Genomic DNA, 13,894 nt, shown 5'->3' with positions numbered 1-13,894 from the left:
GTGGGAACAAGGATGGTAGTGAAAAGAAATTACATGAGTTAAAAGTCACGAAGATAGCATCAGAGTTAATAGATTAAACCATAATAAATCAGATACTAGATTTGAAATACTAAGGTAGCATCAGAGTTGATATATATAAATGATAAATAAATCAGATACAAATGTAATAGCAGCATAATTATGATCATAATTGATTGCAATGGCATGTGAACAGACCGGTCCCAGTAGTAAGCTTACTAGCACAGCTAGTCATGCACGATTCGCGTATGGAAAGTTGTGTGTGTGCGCGCGCGCCAGAGGATGTGTGCGTGTGTGCGTGTGTGTGTGTGTGTGGGCGACGATTATTGTCCAATGAATGGAAAATATATAAATCTATAGAAGTGAGGTCAAGACGAACAAATAATAAAATTTAATGATAATAATAGTAATAATTATAGTAATACGAGAAATTTAATTCGTCATTGGAACAAATTAGGTGGTCTGTAATTCAATCTGAACAACTGGAAGCCTATAGACATCTATGAAGGAGAGTGAAATCATATATTTATATGGGACGAATTGATGTTGCAGTATACATTGCTGATCATGAAGATGGTGATAGCGATGATGACGATGATCATAAGGATAAGAAGAAGAAAATGCCGTGTAGATTTATGATGTGAACGAAATTCACCGTCCATAGGCATAACACACAAATTAAGACAATTCTGACATGTCGCCTAAATTTTCACTATGACGATGTTATCAAAATGAGGAATCGTGTGGATTACTATAGTAGAGAATTGTCGCAGCTACAACATATCAATATTTGAAAGAAAATCGATCAATATTCACAGAGATACAATCAATTTTCCATAAATGTGCTGACGTCATAATATGCAAATTCGTATTTTGAGTTCCAAGGCCATTATGATGATGTCACGATATACTTAATGGCCAAATGAGACATGAAATCATATCTCCGACTCATACTCTATCCTAAAATGAGAAAAAATGGGGGCCTCCAGGCATCCGAAAGAGCTTTAAAAGATGTGTTATATGCATGACGGTTTTACGTAATCCGACGATGACTTCTACAAACATGGACTGTATCAAAACCGATATCAATTGGAAATTTGAAACATACAGTTTCCCCATACTATATATTATAAACAATTACTCTTTAATCACCTATAGTGCAATGTGTACAACGGAAAATTGCATAATTCATGTATTTATAACCAATAAAATAAAATATTCCGCATATCACAGTATGTCTCTATGCGCTAGGCCTTTATCTCATTTCGCAAACCTGTTATCATTGCCATTTCCATATGCCATGCACTTCTTCTCAGTGGGATAGTAACTACTCTTATTCTGAAGCGATATTCTGTGCAAGCATCAAGACCAGTTATTTGAACATCGTTTCTTCGTATGGTCGTTGGATACCGGACATATCTACCCTCATGAGTAGGATCATAGAGTTCGTATTCATAGCCATCCAAAACACCGTGTAGGCTTTCACAAGAGGGTTCCGCCCACACAAAGCGCAATGAGTCGGCAGTAGAGGTGTACGACACTGATTCGATGGCAGAGGGGTCTGTGAATAATATCAAAGTGTTGAATAGTTAATTAACAACATAGCAAATGTTAGTAGATATAAATCCAAAGCTGAAATAGAAAAAAGGAATTCGGATCTTATTAATCATTACGGAGAGTGACAATATTTCTTTCAAATGTTTAACGATTACAAATCACTTTATATGGTTTTGCATTTGCCCTTTGTCTTATATTTAAACAAGGCTGATGATAATTTGCATTACAATAAATCTTGAACCCTTGAGAGAATACTGTATAAATCTCATAAAAATCTTATACTGGGGTGCGAAATTTCGGGACCTAAAGGAACATACACGATGAGCAAGGCGACCAAGCTTTAGAAACTTTTGCATTTGAAACCTTAATACGAAAAATATTTCTAATGGAAATTGCTATGCAAATTTAGACTTTATATCATAATGATATTTATCTTCTCTTTATACCCTTTCTCTTTCTCTTTTGCGTGTTTTGCGGTCCCTTCAAGTGCCACCCGGAGCAAGTGCCCTTCCCTCCTCATAGATATGCCAACGCTAGTATTAGCATAATTGTTTACATACCTCCATCTCGTGACGAGCTTTGGACCAATAACAACTTTGTTCCCTTATATTATATCCAATATGCTTAATGACAACACGGATAACATAATACATCACCTTGTACATTTCTTAAAACTGTTATGGGGAAAGGATATTTTGCTTATAAATTCATTACTCACGTCCTGGCCTGGTCTCTGAATAGCCCATCGTGGGTTCTCTCTGCCCGGCACCATTTACAGCTGTAACTGTGATCTGGTATCGCGAGTAAGGCTCCAACCCCACTAGATTATGATTATTGAGTTGTGTATAGGTGGTGTTCACTTTAAACTCTGTTGGGGTGGTTTCTGGTGATTGGCAGGCAAGCTTCTGATAGAGACTGTAGCGTATGATATAGTAGTCAGCGGAGCGTGGATTAGATGATGGTTCCCAGCTGACTTCAATTTGTGTGGTTGAAGGTGACAACTTTAGGACTCCTACACTTGCGGGTTCTGGAAATAAGTTTGAATATGAAATATACATGTAAACGGAACTTGTAATCTACAAATCAAGTAGATGTGTTTTGGGTATAAAAAGAATTGGAAGAAAGTTGGATTAAGAAAAAATTCTACGAGGCACTCAAAACGTTAGGACTTTGTATTAAAAAATATGATGGTGATGTTATAAGATGTGTAATATTCCAAGTTTAAAAGGTTTCTGGGGACATCTGTGGAAACTGACGTGACGTTAAGTTTGTAGACTGGAGCATATATTATAGGAATATCTTGACATGCCTTACATGAGATTGGAAAATTTCGAATGTTTGATATAACTGCGCCTCTGATTGTTATAGATGGCGAAAGTACAAATGCCTATTAGTTTTACTATTAGTTTTACCATCAGTAATATTAGTAGGGGAAGTAGAAGTCGTAGTAGCAGTAGAACTAATATTTTTTTTAAATTGTATTATTATTATTATTAATAACATTTGTTTCTCGCAAACAAGATTCATTTACACTTTATATAAAACAAACAGCAAGGCGTTGATATTTTCTGCTTCATATCTTAACACGCCTGTATTCTTATGTTAATCTATGATCCCATGTGAGCTTGCGTGTATCACCGTCAACGTCGTGAATTGGGGAACTTCGAACTGTAAACAAAAAGTAAAACGATAATAAAGAAGGAAACTGTTAGGTATTTTATACAAATACACTCGTCCTATCATCCAGTCAACACATCTTGCATACACACGGCAGGGTTCAAATTCACCACTATGGGAAAAAACAATAAGTGTTCAAAATTTAAAAAAAATTACTATGAAAACTGACTATTCGGGAAAATATAAATCACCTTGACAGTTGACACCAATCCAGCCTTCTTGACACGCAGTCCCATCAATGCATTCTCCTGTATCCTTGGTACAGAAGTTACGTGGAGAGCAGTGACACTCTTGCAAACAATGAGCTCCATACGTTCCTGGGTTACATTCTTTAACAAAATCATGGGAATTGATAAGTAATAGAACATAAGGAACATCATTATGAGGTAGGCCGAATGTGCTATTTAAACATCAATACCTAAATAACTGGGTCAATGAGGTATTTATAGTGTGGTACGGTATGTCACTGAAACAGCTCCCGTAGCATTTTTGTGCCAAAGTTGATTTTTTTTTTGTTGCTGTTTTGGCTTCAAAAGGGTCCCAGCGTACAGAAGAAGAACTTATCAATTGCACTCAGTGCTCTAAATCCTTTGAACTTTATGCATTACTAAATGTCTAATCACTTTTGTCCAGTTAATGTACCGATATACTGGCAAAAATCAGAGAAATATCTACAATAAAACACCTTTTTGGCTCGAAATTTATATTTCACACACTGCATCACTCATTAAAATTGATATCAGAATGAAGGTATTTTAATTATCCATCTTTTGACACCAAATACATGGTGATTGGAGATTTTAGTTCAAAAGTTATCTTTAAAACTCGATGTAAACACACCAAACAAGTCCTTAATACACTAATGCACGTATATGCATACATTTATTACACATGTGGGCAAAAATGTTGTTTTTGTGGAAATCAAATCGATAACTTTGGATTGCTATGACTTTTTATTGAAACAATACATAAAACTCTCCCTCGCACAGGATACTGTCGTTGTACATACAAAAATTCCTGGAAAGTTATGACAAAATGCAATTCTCCAATTTTGATATATGGAAAATAATGTTTTTTGATAAAATTCAATTTTTCGATTTTTTTTTTTTTAAAAATCATGTTTTTTACTTAAATTTGCGCTGTTAATTAATCCCAAATTCTTTAAAATTGGTATCAAAATGTAGATAATTTAACTATCTTTCATATGACACCAAATTCATGGTGGTTCAAGGTTTCTTTAAAATATTAATTACATAATACTATTTTGTCGTCAAAAGGGACACTTTTGACATTCTAGACGGTCAATTTGTTATGTGGAGCTATGCGATCTTTACATCTGTGCACATGAAAATTGGTTTCCTTCCCAGCTAGGTTGACCCCCCCCCCCTGGCTCCGGGTCTAGGACCCCCCCCCCCCCCCCAGGAAATGAAGGAGGGGTCTGAAAATTTGCACCCCATCATTTTTTACCAATTGGGACCCTTTTGAAGCCAAAACAGCAACAACAAAAAATCAACATTGGCACAAAAATCCTACGGGATTACATACCATACCGCACCATTTAGGGTGCGTTTTGAATGCTTGGTAGATTTGTATCAGCTGGTTCGGGTTATTTTTTTTTCTCGTCCGCTCCCACCCACAAGTGCATTTGAACGTCTTTGATAGTTCGATATAGTGATAATTATAGAAAGATCGATTTCAATCATTTTTGAATACTCTCTTAAATTCGGTACAGTTTCGAATAAAGTACCTAGATATTTGTGATATGCAAGTTTCTACATGTTATTGTAGAATAGGCTTTAAAAAAATATTCGTTTAATTGAAATGGGGCCGCTTCGAAGGATTTAAATAGAATCAATAAAGTTTATAGTACATGGGTTTTAAAGCAAAGAACTTTTGTACATGTATGTTGCCTTAGTAATGCAACATTCTGCCCTTACAGAATTTGGCTAGGAAAATGTTTATGTTGGACAGATTTGTGTGACTCCTTGCCAGAAAGTTGGATGAGGAAGCGTTATCCTTTATAATGTGGAATATTGTCAATTCAGTTTTCGTTCCTTCTTTCGAGCGATTTTAAAAGACTATGTGCTTCAACGAATCCAGAATCGTGCAGCCCGTATTATTTCAAATGCAAGAAAATATGATCATGTGTCTCCCTTGTTAAAACAACTACACTGGTTACCTGTTCATAAGAGAAGAATGTATAAAGTTTCACTATTTGTTTATAAATCCATATATAACCTTATCCCATCCTATATTTCTAGTCTGTTTTGTCCCATCCAGCAATCAAGATATCCATTACGTTCAAGGTCAGACCCCCTTCTTCTGCAAATCCCCCGCATCAATTCGAAGAAGGGTCAACAAAATATAATTTTTTCTGGTCCCACTATTTGCAATAGTCTCCCTTTAAGCATTCGTTCTTGCACCTCAGTCGCATCATTTAAGAGACATTTAAAAACTCATTTGTTTTCTTTGTCATTGTCATTTTTTAGAGTGTAATGCACTTCGAGAGTATATAACTTTTATGTTTGTATTTTAAAATGTAAGGCGCCTTGAGCATGTTCATGTAAAGGAGCTAAATAAATACCAATATGTATGTATGTATGTATGTAATGGCTACTTCAAAATCTTGATACGGAAAAGAGTCCATGGCTTTCCGGCTCATCCTCATTCATAGAAGGCATGTACAAACATTTTGACTATACGATAAAACGTCATTATCTTCTCGCTTTTCAAAACACGGATAAATGAATTAATATCCCTTGGAAAAGAATATAAATATTTGTTTTCAGTTTCACGATGACGGAATAATAAAAACTAAAACACTTTCACTTTCAACCCAAGCACCGCTTGTTAAAAGATAACAAATCTCATGTTTCGAATGGCAGAGTATATCCCATTATGGAATCTCTGTCAACCTCAAAGAGGTATATAGTTCATGGTCATATGTTACCATGTTCCTTGATACACACATAACATTACTATCGATTACATTGTTTAGGATATACCTGTGCTTATTTTAAGTTCAGGTTTCCAAAAATTAAAAGTGGAACAAATTGAACCGTGCTGAAATGTCATGATAAGAACACTAATTGTCATTTGAAAAGCATTTCTATGTAGACAAATACTTCTTCTCATCACACGAGTTGCAAGGTCGCACATAGGCCAGCCTCTCTTTCAGTCTTGAAAATCGTATGGTTTAACCCATTCAATACTGCAAATATAGATATACCTTCTTCTTCACTCATATCTTTCGTATTTTATTTTTGCCGGCACTAAAAATGAAAGCTGCGTCAGGGTTGATTTTGTTTCTTTAATATCTTTTCTCGTTACCTTCACTTACGCCAGAGAATATCTAATATTTTAAGCGTTGTAGTGTAAAAACCCCTCTCATGAAAGACACAATTATTTGCCGGAAGAGACATGTGAAGAACTTTTGTAGTATACATGTACATGTACATTTATGAGTAATCCATATTTACACACGTATGTTATATCACATTCTTCTTTAAGATTATGTATTTTTGAGCTCTCTTATAATATACATATTTGCTCAGGAATGATTCTATAATTTGATTTACATGATTATAAGTACCTGTTGTACAATTGATTCCCATGAATCCTGCTGCACAGGTGCATCCAAAGGGGTCTGGTAGGCAGAAGAGTTTACCCCGACATCCTGGACTGTGATCATCTCCTGAGGAATCACAAGAAAAGCTGCCATCCTGCCCAAAGCGGTTGCTGCCCAGGACTGAGGATAAAGAGATAAGAATACAAATGCTCTCAACATAGAGTTTCTAGTATTATTCTATCGACATTGAGTTGATTCGATTCTGATTCGAGTGATAGCTTTATTGAAAAGAGTTTTGAGTATTAAACGATCAAAATGTACGAACTTACTGATGAAACAATGCTGTTTTCTTAACCAAGGGTTTCATCGATTGAATCTGATTAATTAAAGATGATGTTGTTATGTTCATCACTATGCGTTAGAAGAGTATTACAGATTGAACCTTATTTCAAGCAGGTATTTTACATGAAATCATTGTTTTCATTCACATCAAACAAATTTTGAGCTGAATGCATGACAAGAAAATAGTTTGGCATGTGTGCAAATAAAATGTGTAAACTAAAATATGATATAACTCGACATTTCGCTTCGGAAGCTTGGTGTCGAGACATATGGGTAGTCAGGGTGTGTGTGTGGGGGGGGGGGTAAATTCATCCACTTTGAAAAAAGGTCATCCATGGAACTTATACTCTTTATGAGTGTGTTCGTGTGTGCACGCGTGTGTGTGCGTGTGGGAGGGTGTGTGTGTTTGTAAGTATGTGACTCTTTGTTTTGTTGTGTCTATCTGTTCCCCCCCCCCCCCTCGCCCCCAAATTGTTCAACAAGTATGTCTTTGCCAGTGTCTCGACGTGCAGAGGACCCATACAAGTGTAAAAACCTACCGTGTTCACATGTTGTTCCGTTGAAACCAGGAGGACATACACACTCTCCTGAGTCTGCATCGCACTTGCCTCCATTGAGACACTCAGTACAGGTATGTTCACATTCAGATCCCCAACGATAAGCTTGGCATCCTGGTTGAAGTAAACAGTATTATTATTTCAAAGTGGATAAGAATCCAGCATCTAAGCAATATCAGAAATAGATAACCGATATGCCAATATGCATCGACATGCCTGCATTCTAACTTTCTATCTGTAAACCCCCTAACACATATATAACAATTGTCAATATCAAATTTTCAATATGCTAAAATTATTGCCTTTTTTTTTAAAGGGAAAAAGAATCTATAGCCAAAAAATGCCATGTTAGTATGGAAACAGCCGTGAAAATATGCTGAAATCCACCAAACATAAATACATTTTTAGGACCTTTCGGATTAATTTCACTGATGTTTCGCTGACATCAATAATGTAGAATCATAATTACTTTTGTTGCAATGAAAGTTGCTTCGAAATAAGAGAACATGTAAGATGCATGTACGGATAGGTAAGCTATCAACTTACTGATGACATGAAGAAGGAATATTGCATTTTCTGCATCCCATCGTTTTCCAGCAAAACACTTGTATACACCAGTTTGGTTTAGTTGCACGTTCCCCAAAGTTAGACTCTGCTTTCCATTATTGTCAGATAACTTATCACCATTAAACCGCCACCGAAGGGAATCTTCCGTCATGTTGGTGACGACTGCGATTGTAACAGTTTCCCCGGCATGGACAGTAAAAGCTGACCGTTCAGGCAAAACTGTAGCTGTAAAGTAAATGGGAGCATAATGGGAGTAATATACCAGAGGAAAAAAATGAATTGTAGAAGCAGCTTTAGGGGAAGTTTCTCTAAAATAAAGTGATTTATTGTAGAGGCTACTTCTAAAGTCGTTTATCGACTGTATGATCTGTATAAGGTTTTAAGCATATGAATGGGGTTCCGTTTTCCGATTAGCACTTGAACGCTTGATGTTTAGTACTGGAAGTATAGAAATCATCAAAATAATGTAAAAGTAAAAACGGGGTATCCATTTGGATGTATAAATAGGCTTATATGTACATATTTTGATGACTTTTTAATACAATCATTGTATTGAAGGTGTCGTGGTCTAGTAGTAAAGTCGCTGAAGTACATGGTGCGGTCAAATACGCGTCACGACAATACTTTCCTTTGGCAATACATTTCTCTACATTAGCTTCTCCCCCCACTATAAAATAAATGGGTACCCGGTGGGAATAAATCCTCCGATGCTCGGGGGCCGTATTAGGGTCGCCCGGCTGAAGTGGGGGAGAAATATTGAAGGCCCTCGTGATGGACCATATTAAAAGTGACGAGGCTACCCGAAGACAGGGAAGACCATATCATTATTATATTACATCAGGTCAGGGAATGAGGGAAAAATGATCAAGAACTGCAATTTTGAAAATGCTTTTTAGTGATTCTAAATGTTTTCTATCCGTTGATTATTTTCTTCTTCAGTGTTCTCGCACAGTGTTAAGTGGAATTGTTTCATTACAAATTCACGAAATAGGACAGTGTTTATACATGAAATCGCTATTACCCTAATTAAAAGCTATAAGATAATTTTGATATTATTTTTCAGTTTTTTAGAATGTGTTTTCCTTTAGACCGGAGTAAGTTGTATAAATCTCCTAAATTAAATTATTAGGCAACGGCCAGAGGTCAATAATCTGGTCCCTAAGTGTCACTATTTCCAGAAAAATGGTGGCTCCCAGTTGACTGTGCATGCTGTTATATATTCCAAGAAACTGAAGCATTGTACGAGCTTTAATCTTCAGTCACACCAACGAGACCGATAGGAGACTGACTACAGACCCAGTAAACAAGTTATATTAGCTCCAGAGGCCCCAAACTGGTCGGTTTGGCGGTGTGACCAAGGTATTAAAGACTTTCGATTTTACAAATATTTTGAACTCACCATTGTGCATCAAGACAACAGTTGAAGCCAGACGTGCGATTCCATCATATTCAAGAGTTGCATTGAATGCTCCTAATGCCCTGGTTTGATTAGACTGTTTGAAGTTAAGCTTTCTTATATCTTGACCTTCGTCTACTGTGTTGCTATATTTTGGGAGAACATGAGTATCAGTGGTCCGGATAATTCGGTTAAACCTGATACTGTCTCTGATGCTTGCATCTTTCTGTCCTAGGTAGGCGCCGATATATTGATCACGTGTGTTGGGAGGATCCAGGAGGGGGTGATTGGTCACTAATGTCAGGTCTACGATGTATCCTAGAAAGAAAGAAAATAGTCAATAATAGATTAGTTAACATGAACATCTCAGCGAACAACATTGACCAGAATTTAGGTTTCCAGTCCTGAATGAGGGGAGTCATCTTTAACAGCATTTGTCATGGGACCTATAAAGCTAAATGGAAAGTTACATAGTAGCTAGTATGAATCTTGCATTAGATTGCTCACAGAAAATGCTTTAACCCGTAATGGATGTATAAGAGTTTAGTTCATGGGTATTAAAGACATCCATCCAACCCCCCCCCCCCCCTCCCATAAAACAAGAACAATTATTGATCAAAAATGCTTCGACCAGGGGTTCTCTTAATTTGTCAGACGGACAATAAATCTTCTGAAATTACTGAGACTTTCCCATTTTACACTTACACATAAATTACCGTTTATAAAGAGGAGGGTGAACATTTTCAAAACAATCCTAGATTGACATAAGGCCAAATAGCATTTAATTAATGTCATTATACTTTATACATGAAACTGTGTTTTCAATAGGAAGTACCTTCCCCATTTCCACCTGTGTTTCATCGCTTGTAATGTAATTTATTGCTAATGAATAAAGAAAGTTTGGAGATGGCAAGCAGACTACAAACAAATGTTCTATTTCTCAAAAACATGGCAGTGATTGGAGAAACAATAATATAAAATTCCCTTCTTTGCTATAGCTTATAATAAAGGTTAATCATTGCATGAACGTTACCTGCGGATGTACATGAACAACAGTATGAAATTAAATCTGCTCTAAACCATGACATACATGGAATAAAATCTACATCAATCTTGCTGGGTACTTGATTAAAAGAAATATTCCTTTCAACACTCACAACCCTTCATCGAATGACTAATGCAATCAAAATATTCCTATAAGATTTCCTCTCTGTAAGACAGCCTATCCACCCAGGTGTTAAATGGGTACCCGGTAGGATGCGAAAGCTAATGTGCTTAGATTAGCAAGTGTGCGCTTGTAAAAATGATGCATTGGCTGGAATGCTCCCTAGGGAGTGGAGAATGTGAACACATTGTGTGCGGGTAAGCCTGAATCCGATGACCGGGGTAATAATATGATTGCAGGGCCCTCAGGGAGAACAGTATGAATACTGATGAGGCTACCCTGGGTAAACAAGACATATTATTATTATTATCATTATTATTACAAACTTTCTGCGGACAAATACCCAAGTAAATTGGGGCTTTCACCGTTCAACGTTATGTTAACAAGCAAATGTATCTCACACGCAATACTATGCCTCATTGGCAACCAATGTAACCTTTCTATCAAAAAGATGTGTAATAGTGGAACATTTCGTGGAATCGGATAAAAGTATTGTACATGCATTCTGAACGCGCTGTAACCTGATTATTTGTAAATATGGCAAGCCAAACCATAATCCATTACAATAATCAAGCCTACTGCTATTGAATGCATGGACAAGGCTTTCAGTGTTTTCCGGTCTTAATATCGACAAATGTGACGGACATTGTATCAAATAAAAACTGTAGAAGGCAGATTTGCATGTGTTGGATATGTGCTTCTTTATGTTTAAAAAAGAATCAAGCCATATATAAACCCTACCTAACAACGCGTAATGCATGCAATTTTGCATACTGTCATACAATTATTGAGGTGCATGAATAATAGTTAGAGCGCCTTGAGCACGTGGCTTGGTGGATATGTCCGCTATATAAATATCCGTTATTATTATTATTATTATTATTATTATTATTATTATTATTATTATCTATCGAGGGAATACAAAGAGATATATTTGAAAACATAACGAAAATGGCTCATTGAGAGAAGCGACATTCGTCTGCATTACCCTGTGTTATAAGAGACGCTTCGGACTTGTACAATTTCACAACGGTATACTGATGTGATCTCAATTAATTACTGACACCGATTTTATGTCCTCGAATTGTCAAACAGTTAAAATGTAATCAGAAATTCTGATATTTCTTTTCAAAAGAAATGTCACAAACGTGACTCTTAATGACTTTCACATCCTTAAATTTGGTATGCAAACATCACATTGGTTCGAGCTATAAGTTTTGAGCTTTTAACATTCAAAAGTTTCTTTCTTTCTTTTATTAATTATTTCTTTCTTTTTGTCTCACCTAGGCTAGTATAAAGTAACGTTTCGCAACAAATATTCGGATACATATACTGTAATATGTATGGACTTACATTGACTTTAAAAAGAGAAATTTGTTATGTTTTTGTTTTGTGTGTGTAGCTTATTTTATTTCTCTTATTCAAGTATATTTTTTGAATGAATGGATGTTATTTATAAGGCACATCGCTTCGTAAAGATAATGTGTATTTATTTACTTACCATTACTTGTAGCAGCTATGTAGAACAATCCAAGCATGAGTCCAGAAAATGATTTTCTCCATCTTAGTAAAGACGCCATAATACTTAGGTGAACACACTATTAAACAGGTATAATATGTTTATCAGTGATTAGTCGAGCCGTGTGCTCTATAGATACACCATTCCAAATCCTTAAGGAATTCTCTGTAATGGAGTGTGTTCGATACTAGCCTTTTGACAAGGCCTCGTGACTCTGGCTATTTTCCACCCCAATCAGCGGTCGCTCGGCGTCTATCAGACATGTGGCCTTGTTTAAAGGCTAGTTCAATACTAAATCCAGGCCAGAAAGGCCTTGAAATTAACTGGTTGCAGCCTCAAAAATTGACATTTTAAACAATCCAAGCGCACCTTTGTACATGTAGCTCTTCAATACCAGTCTCTTTACAACTGTTTGGTTCGCTTGGATAAGGTACAAGTTCTGCCGTTGTTAATTTTGTTTGGTGATTGACAGTGTTTTAGGTGAAACTTACGGTTCTAAGTTTGGCTATTTGTGGAATCCTAAATGAGAACCGTATTATATAGGCCTCTCTTCTTTTACGTACAAAAACTCCAATCATGATACGAAGAAGCACTATTAGGTCAGCATCGTGCTTCCATTAATCAAGCTGGTCAAGTGAAGATCAGGACCTTGTAAAAACTGAAGACATAATAGTTGAGCCAACCGCATCCACAGATGGACAGAAAGGACTGATTGAAATAATCAATCTAGAAAACATCAGCGAGGCAACATAAAATAGTCCAGGTCATACTCAGGAGTTGTGTTTCCTTGTTCACACAATTTAGCTTTAAATTTAATATATCATGGATATAAAATGGGTTTCCCCATATTAAATTATCCAACAAGAAGGAAGTTTCGGCCGAGCTTAGTTTTGAACTACTGGTGATTTTTTCGTATTTCTCTCCTAGTGAAGACAAAATACCAAATTTAAGTCAGTTCTATACCTCAGCTGGTCGTCCTAGATAGAAGGAAAACTTTCTGCAAACTACTTCAGTCTTTGACAACAGCCCTTGCCAAGACTCGAGAAGACAAAGTTTCCTCCTTTTCTCACAATTAAAATTCAGATATGTTCTGATTTCCTTGCGTTGGAAATCCGTCTATCGGGGTCACGGATATCTTTTGAAGCATATAGCGACCTGGTAATCCCTCAAATGCGATTCAAACTACGTCATATATCGAGCCAGCTATTTATGGAACAGCCAATAGCGTGCTGCGATAGATTGTGTCTGATCCCCACTTTGCAGCTAGAAGATTTGCCTCATCCAAAGGGGAAAATACCTCTTCGATTCCGGATATCAAGGCGGAACCTTACAAAAACTGGATGTTTATATTGAAAATATTTGTTCTCCTTATAATAATTCAGCTTGTAGAAGGAACGCACGAAATGATTCCATTTGTTACTTAGTTGCCGTCTATTCCTTTTAATGCCTTTATAAAACTGTCGTCTTTAATAGCGGTCGTATATTTTGATATGTAATAGGGCCACATGATGTGTGGGCATATATGGGC

The 13,894-nt window shown here is 36.4% G+C and overlaps 1 protein-coding gene across 1 annotated transcript; it reads right to left on the bottom strand.

Annotated features, from left to right (window-relative positions):
- Positions 1-2,285: 2,285 nt before the first annotated feature.
- LOC105436569 lies at positions 2,286-8,499 on the bottom strand. The gene is made up of 5 exons (XM_030988234.1): positions 8,266-8,499; positions 7,702-7,833; positions 6,845-7,000; positions 3,444-3,581; positions 2,286-2,651 (listed from the first exon to the last, which is right to left on the bottom strand). Exons 1-5 carry the CDS (start codon positions 8,299-8,301, stop codon positions 2,286-2,288), a joined length of 828 nt encoding a protein of 275 aa, XP_030844094.1. The 5' UTR covers positions 8,302-8,499.
- Between the last annotated feature and the right edge of the window lie 5,395 nt (positions 8,500-13,894).

Source organism: Strongylocentrotus purpuratus, unplaced genomic scaffold (assembly GCF_000002235.5).
Source record: "Strongylocentrotus purpuratus isolate Spur 01 unplaced genomic scaffold, Spur_5.0 spur5_contig_840, whole genome shotgun sequence".
Lineage (NCBI taxonomy): Eukaryota > Metazoa > Echinodermata > Echinoidea > Camarodonta > Strongylocentrotidae > Strongylocentrotus > Strongylocentrotus purpuratus.
This window is presented reverse-complemented; position numbering and strand designations above follow the sequence as displayed.